This window comes from Camelus dromedarius, chromosome 10 (assembly GCF_036321535.1).
Source record: "Camelus dromedarius isolate mCamDro1 chromosome 10, mCamDro1.pat, whole genome shotgun sequence".
Lineage (NCBI taxonomy): Eukaryota > Metazoa > Chordata > Mammalia > Artiodactyla > Camelidae > Camelus > Camelus dromedarius.
In genome coordinates, this window is record NC_087445.1 from 30,934,087 (window position 1) to 30,947,766 (window position 13,680).

General features: G+C 40.5%; 1 protein-coding gene across 2 annotated transcripts in view; it reads right to left on the bottom strand.

Moving 5' to 3' along the window:
* Positions 1 to 408: 408 nt before the first annotated feature.
* Positions 409 to 13,680, bottom strand: part of PDCD1LG2 (programmed cell death 1 ligand 2) — an 85,024-nt gene continuing 71,752 nt past the window's right edge. For both annotated transcript variants that reach the window (XM_064490234.1, XM_010993428.3), the window contains 2 exons: positions 10,806 to 10,856; positions 409 to 555 (listed from right to left, as the gene is read on the bottom strand). In XM_064490234.1, the coding sequence (XP_064346304.1) occupies positions 10,810 to 10,856 (47 nt within the window). In that variant the 3' untranslated portion in view covers positions 409 to 555; positions 10,806 to 10,809. The remainder of the gene's footprint in view (positions 556 to 10,805; positions 10,857 to 13,680) is intronic.

Sequence of the window (13,680 nt, forward strand, 5' to 3'; positions counted from 1 at the left end):
TTCCAGTAACTCACAAAACATGTCAGTTATGTCTTGATTTTGTATAAAGCCCTGTGAGCTCACAGTCTCAACAGGCTTTTCCAGTATCCAGAGGAAACCAGAGACAAAAGTAACTTTATTGGCAATCAGTCTGTTTCTGTAACTGGAAATGTCCACTTGTCTCTGCTTCTGAAAAATCACTTTGGAAATGCAGGGGGAAATAATTCCCTTTGTTTTCAGTCTGGCAGCAAGAAAGAGCCTCAGGACACTCACTGGGGTCCAGGACTCAGTGTGGTCATTTTCTAAAGTGCAGTAGTGTTTGCTCGGAGCCACAGGCTGCAGAAATGAGAGCCCAGATCAGTGGGGGGCGGCTGCCTGACTCCCTTAAGCCCACCTTGGCAGGTGCTGCCCAGTCCTAGTCTTGCAGCCTCCAGATTAAAGTGCTGGCTTACACAAAGGCATTTGAAAAGTAAAAACAGTAAGTTCTGCAGGCCAAATGGTTCTTGTTCAAAGTCCAGAAGCTTCTTGAGGATGTCCTGTCAGGTCACCTCAGCTTCTGAGACCACAGGTTCAGATCTGGGGAGAAAAGTCCACAAACAAGAAAATCACTATTCTGACTGGAAAATATATAACCTCTCAAAAATCAGATTGGAGTGAGAAATACTTTAGAACAAAAGCTCATCTCTCTGAAGGCAGCATGGTTTAAAACTATTCTCTCCACCCCTTGGACTATTGCCCTCGTCCAAATCTTCAGCCTTTATCTCTAGACCTGTGGCAAGAGCCTTCTCTCCTCTGTTCTGTGGGCTGCAGACAGGTCAGCAATACTTGAGCAAAGTTGATGGGGCTTCCCTATTCAGACCTTTTATAGTTCCCCATTGTGCCAGATACTTCTATTTGTCCCTGCAGACGCATTCTCCACCCTGCTCTGCCCTGTTCGTGTCCCAGGACTGTATCACTGGCCTCTCTTCCCTCTGGCTTCCATTCCATTTGTTCCCTCAGTCTAGAAGAGGAAGCAGATAGCAGTGGGTAGGAGAGTGAGGGTGGGGTATCTGTCCCTCAGCAGCCTCCCGGTCAGGTTGCAGGTCAATTTTATCCCTCTGTTAAAGCCCACAGTTCCAGTGGGCAGCCCTTTCCTACTGCTGTTCTCACCAGGGTTCTGGTAACTGATCCTTCCACTTTCCCTTTCAGGCTGAGGCTTGGTCACTGGTCCCTGCTCTTGCTAGTCCCACGGTGCTTAATATCCCTCACTGGTTTCCCCTAACCCTTCTCACGTCTTTATAAACAGTAAAAACTTGTAAACTTGCCCTAGTTACCCCTTCTGTGTGTGCCCTCAGTCTTCTGCAGAGACCTGACTGAGGAACCCATGCCTGGTGAGTAAAATCTAATTTCCTTTGTCCAGAATTCATGGCTCACAATATGGCCCCCAACAATCTTTCCCCTTATGTCACACCTGCCTCTTTCCAGACTAGGATCACATGCCTTTTCCTCCAGATGCCTCATGTCTTCCAGCCTCTCTACCTTCTCTCCTGTGTATCCTCTACCTAGAATACGCTGCTGTTTCTCTTTCTGCCTGGTTCAAATGTCATTTCCTCCATGAAACTCTTCCTCTTCCCTGATTATCCCCAGCCTAAAAGGATATTTTCTCCCTATCTCTGAACCTTCATGTATTATTTGTACCTCGTGTAAAGCCATAGAGAACCATAAAAAACACACAGACTTCTTACATTGCTAAAAATTCATGAACTCAGGTAAGTGAGGCTGTTCATGACTCCTGTGGCCCCGCCCCCTCCCTGGGACAGCTGTGCTCTGCGTGGAAAGGAGGCTGGTAGTGGGGTGGGCATTTCTGGGGATTCTGAGGATAGATAAATAAGGTAGGCTTCAGAATAAAGGAATAAACTGAGAGCTATATGATTTTCCAAATATGTTCGAAGAAGCATAAGGCACCTTAGAGATCTTTGCAGGGACCTATAGAAGGATGTTTATATCCTCCACCCCAGTTCCACCACTGATTTAATGTGAGATAACAGAAATATAGGTCTCTGCCCCTGGTACTTGGCACAGAGTTCCTAAAACCCTTGTAATTTCCTAAGTGATAAGAGCAGTAGGAGGATCATTTGTTCTAGTATGTGGCCTTTGACTCTGGCTCCTGATATAGAGTTCCTAAATTCCTTGGACTTTCTTGGGTGATTGTAGTGTCTTTTGTTCTAGTGGTGACTCTCACTGGAAAAGACCAAGCCATGATTACAACCTTGAATTTTCAGCTCCACCCCTTATTCTGCAGAGATGGGAAGCAGCCAAAAATGGAGTTAATGATTGATCATGTCTACGTGATAAAGCTGCCATTAAAAATCCCAAAAGTATGGGGTTCAAAGAGCTTCTCGATTGGTGAACACACAGAGGTGCTGGGAGAGCGGCACATGAAGAAAGCATGGAAGCTCTGTGCCCCTTCCCACATACCTTGCCCTACACATTTCTTCCATCTGGATATTCATCTGTATCCTTTATCACATCCTTTAATAATGAACTGGGAAACCTAAGTAAACTGTTTTCCTGAGTTCTGTAAACAGCTTTAGCAAATTAATTGAACCCAAGGAGGGGGTCATGGGATTCATACCCAATTGATCAGAAACATAGGTGACAACCTGAATTCATGAATGACATCTGAAGGGGAGGTGAGACTTCTAGGACTGAGCCCTTAAGCTGTGGGATCTCATGCTATCACCAGGTATGCAGTATGAAAACTGAGTTAAATGGTATATACTCACCTGGTGATGCAGAGAATTGCTTGGTGTGGGGAAACCTACCACACATCTAGAGTCAGATGTGTCTGAGTGTGATAGTAGTGTGAGCGTGAAGAGGAACAGGGGAGGAAGACTGAAATTTTTCCTACTCAGTATATATAGATGTTCTAATATTTCCTTTTTAAAGGATTATAATTGCAAAAAAGAAAAAAAAAAAGATTGGAAACCACTGGAACAGGAAAGGGGAAAGGAGACAGCTTCATGGTGCCATGATGGAACACAAAGTCTGTGGTCAGTACTCAGGTGAAAGTCATTAGGGGGAAGACAAGAGACTCAAGCAAAATATAAACAAAAAACATAGAGACTGGATTCATTGTTAGGAAGTATATAGAAAACCGGCCTCTTTTATTTTAATTTTAACTCAATTATGCCAATGAGAACAGATTTTTGAGTGCTTTATCTCCAATAGTTCATCGTAAGGCTCTTGGATGACTAATGTTATGCTTAACTCACCCTTATAATTCTTACACAGCCTACCTGACACAGTCTCTTGCAAAAAGCAGACAGTTAATACATGTTTGAGAGCGAATGAATGAATTAATAATGTTAGACTGAGAATCACAAGATCTCTTTTTTAGTCATAATTTCTTTCAAGAAAGTCACTTAACATACCTCAGCCACAATCTTACCATCTCTAAAATGGAGAAGTTAGGCTACGTGGTCTGGAAACTCTAACAAGATATGGCTTGATGATTAGAATAACTTTTTTTTAAAGGAAGCACAATACTTATCTATAGTATTAGAATCCACTCCTAAAGTTACACTGGTTGATAACTTGGTTGCCTGCATAACAGCAAGAAGCCATGGGCCAAACAGTAGCACAAGTGAGTAAAGTTAGCTGCAAGAAGAACTTCCACAAACAGAAAGGGCAGCATGCTGTAGACACAGACTCAGGCAGCTGGAGTTTAACTCCAATTCCATTACTTACTTATAAGGTGACCCTGTGCAAGTCACCTCATCTCTTACGTCCTTGGAGTATCTATCCATCCCCTCTATGTTGGTTGGGCTAGGAATCTTTGAAAGGCATCTAAGACATTGGTATGTGTCCTTGAGAGGGGGCTAGAGCATTTCCCTCCTTAAAGTTGATGAGGACCCAATGAAGAGTCCTATATAATGCTTTCAACTATTGAAATATAGAGAGATGAGTGAGGGGTGGTTAAAAGGGCTTTAGAAAACATCGCTCTTTATCTAACAAGCATTCCTGGGTACTTAAAAGTGATACACTGGAACATCTTAAAAGGTATTAAAACACAAAGAAAATTCAGGAAGCACACAAAAAGGACAACAATACAAGGTTCCATAACATAAAGACAATGATTATGGACATATTAATGTTTTTACTTCACTGTTTTGGGAGAGAGGGGGTATGGTATGTGTATTAAAAACATTTTAAAGTAGAGCATTAATTATATGGTAAATGCATTTTTATAGCTCACCTTTTTTTCTTTTTTTATATAGAAAGCATTTTTTTTCATATTATTATTCCTCAGAAACAGAATTTAAATGGTAACATAAGATCAATTATTTCCCTGTTGTATCAGTCAGGATAGACTAGATTATGCTGCAGTAATAAACAACTCTTAAATCTCAATATAGCAAAGGTTTATTCTTGCTCATGTTTGATGTCCATTGAGGATCAACAGGGGGCCCTGTTATTTGTAGTTATTCAGAAACCCAGGCTGATGCAGCAATTGCTACATTGAATGTTGCAGATGGAAAAAGAAAGTATAAGGCAAAGCACATGCTAGCTACTGTATCTTCTACCCAGGAGGAATACACATAACTTACTTTTACATTTAGTTGACCAAGTCAAGTCACATGACTATACCTAACTACAAATTAATTGCAGTTCTCTGCAATCCTATTACGTACACAAAAGCAAGAGACCCCTGAAATATGTGAAATAACACAGGAATGAGCTTTCTTTTTGGGAATATTGAGTTTGATCTGAGTCTTTAGTTTTATAATATTAAGGTTAAGGCCTTGAAGGTCCATCTTGGGTGATTAAGAACTCTGGATTTTCACAAGAATAGGCAACAGCTTTCCCAGACTTTCCTAGAAAGTTAGGGGCAGAGCCATGGAGTGGAAAACCCAGCCGTGAGCAGCTATTACTTGAGATATTGAACCTGGCTGGACACTCCCACAATAATCAGGTCTCATTTCAGTCGCTGGTGAGTGAAGAAAAATCCAGCAAGCCCTTCTCTTCTTAAGTGGAAAACAAGAATATTTATCTGAGTAAAAAATCTTGTCAGAAGTACATGCATTGGGTATGCTCAGAGCAAGTCCCAAGACTTCACTTCCCAAGGTGATGCTGAGTAAGAACATGAGGGCCCAGATGGCCCCTGGAAAGCCCAGAATCTAACCTGTCCCTACACGTGGTGTGGTTTTTGGGGGTGAGGCAGAGCTGGGGTGGCAGACCATGTGTGTGGGAGAGTGAGAGCCCTGAGCTGGCTGGGCCTACACACTGTCCTCAGACTTCATGAAGCTGAAGTTGGAGTGGGGGTGGCATTAGATCATTTAGTACAGGAAGAAGTACGGAAGAAGGCTGTGGGAGAATGCACGAAGCTTGGAAGAACCTCTAGGTCGGAGGTCAGCAAACTTTTTCTCTAAAGGGCCAGACTGCAAAAAATTTAGACTTTATGGGCTGTATGGCCTCTGTTGAAATCACTCAACTCTGCCATGAGAAGCTGAGGAAGGGGTGTGAACGTTGTCACAATATGAAAACAATGAGTGTGGCTAAGTCTCAATAAAACTTTTGTTTAGAAAAACAAGTGGGGATTTGCCCCCTTGGCCATAGTTTATCTACCCCCTTTTTGTTGATATATACCAGTGGATAGTTGAGTGCTAACTTTGATTGATTCTCATTTAATAGGTGCCTGCAGAAAGTACAACACTTTCTAAGATACAATGAGCTTTCAAAGGAAGAAAAATATACCGTACCTGCTTTCTAGAAATTCATAACTTAGAATCTAGGAAGGGTAGATCCTACTCAAGGTAAGCTTTTTACCTCACATAATACATTTATTTTCTTTTGATAAATATGTGGCATGTAAGACACTAATGTTTATAACCTGGTCCTGTGAACCCAATTTTACTAAATCCAATAACTATTTTCTCAGAATAAGAAAAAACAATTTGAAAGTAAATGACAAATTGGAGGAAAACTTATAAAATATATATTAGGCAATGATAATATTAATTGTAAGTAAAGACATAGATAAAAAGAGGGACAAAAGTTGTGCATAGGCAATTCCCAAAGGAAGATAAAACCTATAAGTATATGAAAATGTTTTATCCCACTAATAATTGTTAAATGCAAATTAAAATAACAATGACTTACAAGTTTCAATTTTCAAATGAGCAAAATTTTAGAACAATGATAATACCCAGTGTCTGGACAAGTGTGATAAAATTAGTGCTTTCATATATTGCTAGTATAAATTGTTACAAATTCTTAGAGGGCAATTCAGTAATATGTTTTAAGAGTCTTAAAAATGCTTACAGCTTTACTCTGGTAATTCTACTTCTTGGATTTTACCTTATGGTAATAATCAGAGTTGCACATAATAATACCAATAGTAATGCTAATAATTATTGTAATTAAGGTGGATCCTGCAAGAAGTTTGAATTTGGGTAAGCAAGAAGGAATGAGGAGGGCATTCCAGGCAGAAAAGACAAAACATGAGCAAAGGCACAAAGGTGGGAATGAGCATGGCATGGGAACAGGAGAAGGGTAAGGATGACAAAAGGCCTGAAAAGCCATGCAAAGGAGTTTGGATCTAGTCTAGATAAGACACTGGAAGGATGATGAAAACAATGTTGGGGGAGTGGATATTGCAGTGTATGCTGGCTCCACTTAAGGGGACTTTCTAAAGCTATCTATAAATTTTTAAATTTCTCATGGGGTGTTGGCAAGGAAAACAAGATAATAGATAAGTCAAATCTAGCTCAAGTAATCTCTTCATTTTACTGAGAATTTCCAAAAACTTCTGTTTGATTTTATCAAGTACTTTTTGGCTGCAAGATCAGTTTTTTTCTGTCTCTAGATCTATTCAGATATTCATTATTTCAAAATACATAAAGTGCTAGATTCTGATGCCACAGATGTCCATTTGCTGCTGAAAGTTTGAGAGGCAGTGAGCTGAGAAAAAAATTCCCGCTGAAATTAACAAAAAACCCCTAAATAGTGTGCCATACAAATCTGGGGAGGCAGCTGCATGGATGAGCAGGTATTAGAGCCCTGGCCATTTGGACAACTCCAGTGACTAGAAAAGAGATGGCCACATACTTCTATTTTTAAAAGCTCTGGGAGGTCTGACAAATTGACTTATTCCAGGCAAGAATGCCCTCCTCTTCTCTTGGTGCCTGTGATTGTTAATTTTATGTGTCGTTTTAGCTAGACTGTTGGGTCTAGTCACTTGGTGAAATGTTAGTGTAGATGTTGCTTTGAAAGTATTCTGTAGATGTGATTAACATTTGCCATCAGCTGACTTTAAATAAAGCAGATTACCTTCCATAATGTGGATGGGCCTCATGCAATCAGTTGAAGATCTTAAGGGCAACAACTGAGGTTTCTCAGAGAAGAAGGAATTCTGCCTCAAGACTATAATATAGAAGTCCCACCTGAGTTCCCAGCCTGTCGGCCTGTCCTACAGATTGCATACTTGCCAATCTCCTAGTGGTTTCGTAGTCCTTTTTCTCTGGAGAAGCCTGAAGTGCCCCTCACCCCCAAGAACAGATACCAATTTTTCTTGGCTGTCCAAACACTGGACTCCAGATCTAACCTCTTGAATATGTTCCTCAAATCAGTATCTCCACGTCCTGCTCCCTCTTCTACTCAGAGGATATTATCTAAAATGTTGAATCATTTCCCAATAGTTAATAACTGGTTAGCAATGTTATAGGGAGGAACTTAAAAAGCACCTACTGAAATCTAATACATTGGTATTTGTCTTGTCAAAACCATAAAACCTTATGTTAAGTAAAAATGAGTAATTTTTTTCCTTTAAAATTCCATTGCTATTAATCGTTTGTCAACTTCTACATTTTATGCAGCTCTAAATATGATTACAAAGACTTGGAAGACTCTGAAAATGACTCTGAATGCAACTGAAACATGTAGAACAAATAATGTATCAATATTATGTAAGCATTAAAATATGTATGTACATGACAAAGACAAATGGAAATACAGATGAACACATATTTTTTTTTTTTAAAGAGCATCTATTCCACATTTGGCAAACATATGGCCAAGACCCATCACTTCTCCTATCCTGCACCTAAGGCAAACATTCATCCATCACCACAGTTTCTACTTGGCAATGGTGTCCCAAACCATATTCATCTCTGCTCTAGGCATCCCCTGTACCTGACATGAGGCCTGTTTGTCCTTCTGGATTTGGTCCAACTTTCTCAATTTACAGACAAAAAAACTGAAGTGCAGAGATGGGGTGGATCTTACCTAAGATTATGTAGCTAGCTCATAGAAAAACTTGAATCTGAATGGATTTTAGACTTCTTTTTATAAAAACAAATATTTCAGGCATAAAGTGAAATATAGAGAATAACATAATGAACATCTATATACTTACAACCTAGTTTAAGAGGTTAAATTTGATGTCTATCATTTACATGCCATTTTTGTACTTTTATGTCATGTGACTGTTTTCCATTAACACCACTTAGAGGCTGTTTACATGCTTTTCAACTTTCTGTAATTGGTAATATGATATCTGCATCGTTCTGCATCTGCCTTTCCTTTCAAAATTATATTGCTCAGATTATTCATCTCAAAAATACATCTAGTTTTGATGCTTTCATTTTAATTACTGTCTAGTCTTCCTATTCATCTTTTCTCATATTGATTATTTCCGATTTGTTGTCTTATAAGTAATAGTACCAGGTATATTCCTGTGTGTGTCTTCTGCGTATCTAAGTGTCTCTGACCTCTTTGTATCACACCACATATTCTCAGGTGTGTGCCAGGGAGTGTGAGGGTGAGAGAGGAGAAGCATCACTCTCTCATCTCCCTGACTTCCTCTAGCCCCAGATTAAAAGGTAGAGAGAGTGACTACATATAATTTTGGTGGGGTGGAAAAACTAGTCCCATTTCTTTAATTTGACTTTCGATCAAGATAGTTACTTTACTTTGAATTTCAGATACCATTAAAAGAGGGTGTGAGATTCTTCTGTTTATAAGGAGACGTACTGGTTGAAAATGGCTGGGATACCTTGTTAACCCAAAGAAGTCTGTTTGTAATAGCGCAATATTCAGATCATGTGGCAGGCCACAGGATGAGACATTTAGGATGGCAGCAAGCCTTTGAGCATTCAATTCCTCAGATAGCTGTTTCTGCTTCCTTACTCAGATCCTATGCTCTTTCCTAACAATATTTTCTCTGTAGGAGAGAGCCTGCAAACTGCTTACTGACAGGCTCAATTAGCCAATGGGTGTGTTTTATTTGGTTTGCTGATATTTGAAGTACTTTCAGCTAGCATTTAATAATTAGGACATTTTACATAAAAATCTGGATTTCCACCTTCTCTGGCAACATTAGGCTACTGCTAAATTGACGAGGCATATGCTTTCCAATTCACCACAGTCCCTTCCTTTTCTTGACTCCCTCCCAGGTTTTATTAGATGCTTTTCACTCTTGTCACTACCTGCTTGGCCCTGGTGGGCGTCTGAGTTTACTGCCTCTGCTCGCAGGCCTTCCGCTGTCTCTCCCTTATGCTGAGTGGCTGAAAGAGTCACTTGTACAAACTCTCTGAGCTCATGCAATTCAGGCAAATATTGGGCCCCTCCCGTGGAAACTCACGTGGAGGCCAAGCAGACCAATTTATAGGAATACAGGATTTTTGTTTCTTAAGAGATGAATGTTTCCATCAGGCCTGCCAGTGTTGATCTGAAAGTTTTCTGAGTCAAGAAAATCTTGTTGCTGATTAGAAAAGCTCAGGGTAAAAAGACATCAAGTACAGTCTGGGCCTGAGCTGCATTTGCTCCCTGGTTCTGAGCCCAGGGATGAGTACACAGTGACAGGTTGTATTTTCAAGAATGGCTTTTGGGGAAGTGGTGGGAGGTGGGGAGGGTACAGTAGCCTCCTTTCATTTCATTCTTTTCAGTCATATTTTGTACTTATGAGCTGCCATGTCTCATGCATAAGCCAGACACAGACCCTGGTATTTGAAAATTATCTAGGGTTGTTTTTACAATTGGTGCCTCTGGAATTTTGGTGATATATTCAACAGAATTAGAAAATTAGCAGTTCTGAATATTCAGAGTAGTTGATGCATAGTTATTTAGACATTTGTATGAACCGCCTATCATTATTTTGGTGAACTTATGAACTCCTGTGTCACACTGTGTGACACCTAGATTACAAAAGGAAAGGCAGCTTTCCCAACAAAGCCAGAAGTACCCATTTTACAACATGACCCAGGCTTGTCGGTCCCCAACACACTGCTTCCTCAGGGTCTAAGCTTTTCATCCGACCAGCCTGAATGATTTCAGCAATTACACCTGACCTCCAGATCACATCCTGTTTTCCATGAATTCCAGCTCCAAGCCCGTCAACCTCATGAAGAGACTTCCCTATCCCCAGCATTACCCTGACCCACAAGCCTCAATAATGTCCTTAACAGTTACTGCAAAAACATCAGCTGTTGATTTTGTCACAGTTGAACATCTTCCCCTTGCTGTTAAATTTAACCATGTTTCTAAGTATGTGAGCCCAGATGTCCTGTGCAGTATTTTCTAGGGGAGCACTTAGGAATATAGACACACTAAAGGCTACATAGTTGTCCTGTGGCTATTCAACCGACACCTTCTTTGTTCTCCAAAAAAGGATGGAACAATGCAGGGCTGTAAGAAAAACCAGCTAAAATGCCACTTAACAGGAAGATTCTCCACAGGCCCAAACTATTCAGTTGCCCTTGGTGCATTAATAGAAGGGAGGCTATTCCTTATTTCAAGCTGGAAGAGAAAAAGAGGTGAAAAATTAAAAAAAAAACATGATTACTCACAGCTCTACTCATGTCCCTCCTTACTGTGGTGACAGAACTTTTTTGTTGTATCTGAAAGAGAAAAATTCCAGGGATGCAATAAGATTAATGAGAAAATTGTTCTGTTTAGAGGCTAAATGACAGCAGAACAAAAAGTAAATCCGAATATATCCACACATCAAAGTCCAAGTGTCTACTGCAGCTTGAGAGCTCAGGCTGAATACAATGTAAAACTGTACCCTTGGTGAAAATTGTGAAGAAAGAAGACCCTCACTTCCCATGTGTTGTCTGCCCCTGGCCACCAGGCACTCAGAGGCTGAGGGGCTGCTGATTTGGGTATTCAGCCCAGGAAGTGTCTCCGAAATTCTCTCCCCTTCTTCTGCTTTGGTCTTGAATGCCACTTCTTTCCTGTCTTCCCTACACAGAGCAGGTCTGATCAATTAATTTGCACTAAGGTGTTAATGACTGATACTGGTTCAAAGTTACTCAGCGGGAAGAAGCACAAGTTCACATGATGGGATGCTGCTTCCCACGGTTCCCCTGGTTTCATCTCTTTCTCAGTCCTTCATTTCACATGTTCCCTCCCACTATGATTTGCTTCCAGGGCTTCATGCCCATGTCCTGCAGTTGCCTGGGTTCCTGACCTCAGTTCATTCCTAATTCTGCTTTTGCTCTGTAGGCCTGACTTTTAGTAACTCCCTCACAACCATCCTGACCTTGGTCTGGACTTTGAGGACTTCTGTTCAGCTCTGTAGACTTCTCCAAGAGCATGTGTATTTGAAAGAAGCCATGGTATTGCCCTTGGATGTTAGTGTTTCAGTGAAGGCCTCTAATGCCTGAGGTCAGTGCTCCCATTCTCTGTGATTCTTACCAAGCATTAGCCAGCATATTTGGCCTTTGGTTTAAATCTCTGCAAAGTCCTGGCTCAGTCTTTTAGGGCAGTGCCACTCAAAGTGTGATCCACAGGCTGGTGCTTATAGGTGAATCATTTGTTAGCAGTTCACGGTAAGTATAGAAATTAAGTGTAAACATTTAGAAACTTTCATAGTAATTCGTTTGCCTTGTTATGGTTTTTTTCAGATCATATTTATTGAACTATCATATTTATTGAATCCAGTAGAAATTAGGCTTATTGTTTTATGTGTTTGTTCTTTCCATTTCACTTTTTAGTAATTCATTTTCAGTATATATTACAAAAGCACCAATCCTAACATATTAGAAATTTTGTAAAAACCAAAAAACTGGTTTTCACCATAGAGAGTTTGAGAAGTATTGTTCTTAAAATCTGGAGACTCATTCTAGAGACCTGCCCTCCATAGTGGGTAACTCCTACTGGATTCATTCTTGGCTTTGTCATTGGCCCAGCAAGTCAATGAACAAGTTACTCAGTTCTCCTTCCATCATTGCCTAAAGGTGATGCTATTCAGATTAAGCCAATTTTTATTAAGCATTTTTGCAACAGAAAGGTCACAAATTTTGGAGTCAGACAGATCTGTGTTTAAAATAGCTATATGACTTTAAAAATATTTTCTGATTTTTCAGTTTCTCCATCTGCAAAGTAGACACTATTGCTTGCCTCAAAAAGTTTTTGTGAATTAACTGAAAAGAAGTTTGTAAAAAGTCTAGCACCCTGCTTTTGGACAGAACTGTCTACTGTCTGCAAAGATAGAAACATTATATCCAATAGATAACAAAGAAGGAAATACTGCACTATCCCATTCAGTAGCTACTAGCCCCATGTGGCTATTGAATACTTACAATATGTGAGCTCTTAAAATGTGACTAGGACTTGAAATTTTTAAATTTAAATAACCAGATATGGCTACATTGCACAGAGCATATGTACCTCCATGTAGCAGGTTAATGTCTAAAATTTTGTTGAACATCTATATATGCCAGGTAATATTTTAGACATTGGACATACAGTGATGAATAAGAGAAACACAGTCCCTGAACACATGAAACTTAAAGATTAGCAGATGAAGAAGAACTTGACATTATTTTTGTGACACAAGGTGCCAACTTCTCTGGAACCCAGCAAATTACCCTGAAGCTCTAAATTGTTGAATGGTTCCTCTTAAGTGCAGATGGTAAACAGAACTTTTTATGGACTGACAACAGCTGCTTTCCCTATACACTTTGGTGGGCAGAGCTGGTTGCTGAGACATAGATGGGTAAGTCTGTTTAGGAGCCAAGGAGCCTTCTGGACAGACCTCTTTACTTCACTCTGTTCTATTCTGATTGAGAAGTGAGGGAAAGCAATGGCCCTAAGAGGAACTCAAGAGAAGTTAGGATTGATGTCCCCAGCTTAACATGAAGGCCTAGAGAAGAAGAGGCTGACTGGCACAGCTCTGGTTAAGGCAGGAAGCTCCTTCTGCCTCACCAGCCGGTGAGAGTCTTACTTTAGGAGCAATGGCAGAACATGCGAGGGGAGCCAAAAGAGCTGTCATCTTGTATCACTCTGGTCTGTGTGGGTATCTGGACTGGTAAGGGTACCTTTGCATGGATGGAGATACTCAGGGGGAACAGAGATATTGCATGGCCTTCTGGTGAACCAACCTAGCTCCCAGTAGCCTACTTGCCTATTTGGAAACAGCACTGGCCCTGTGGACTAAGAAAGCCTCCTGAAAATTTGTGGGAGGTGGGGCAATACATGCTGCAAGAGAGAGGCACTGGACTTTTTGCTAAGGTAGGCAGGTAGGTGCTTAAGGAACTGGAAAATTAAATGGGGTGCCACTCCGTTTATAGCCGAAGCTATTAAAATAGGTCCTAGTTATGTAATGTGTGCCAAGTGTATTGAAAGGAAAAATAGGTGCTATGGGAATATCTGACAAGGGGATTTAATGCAATGGGTGTGGTGATGGTGTAGCATCATGGGAGGCTTAAGTGACAGCTC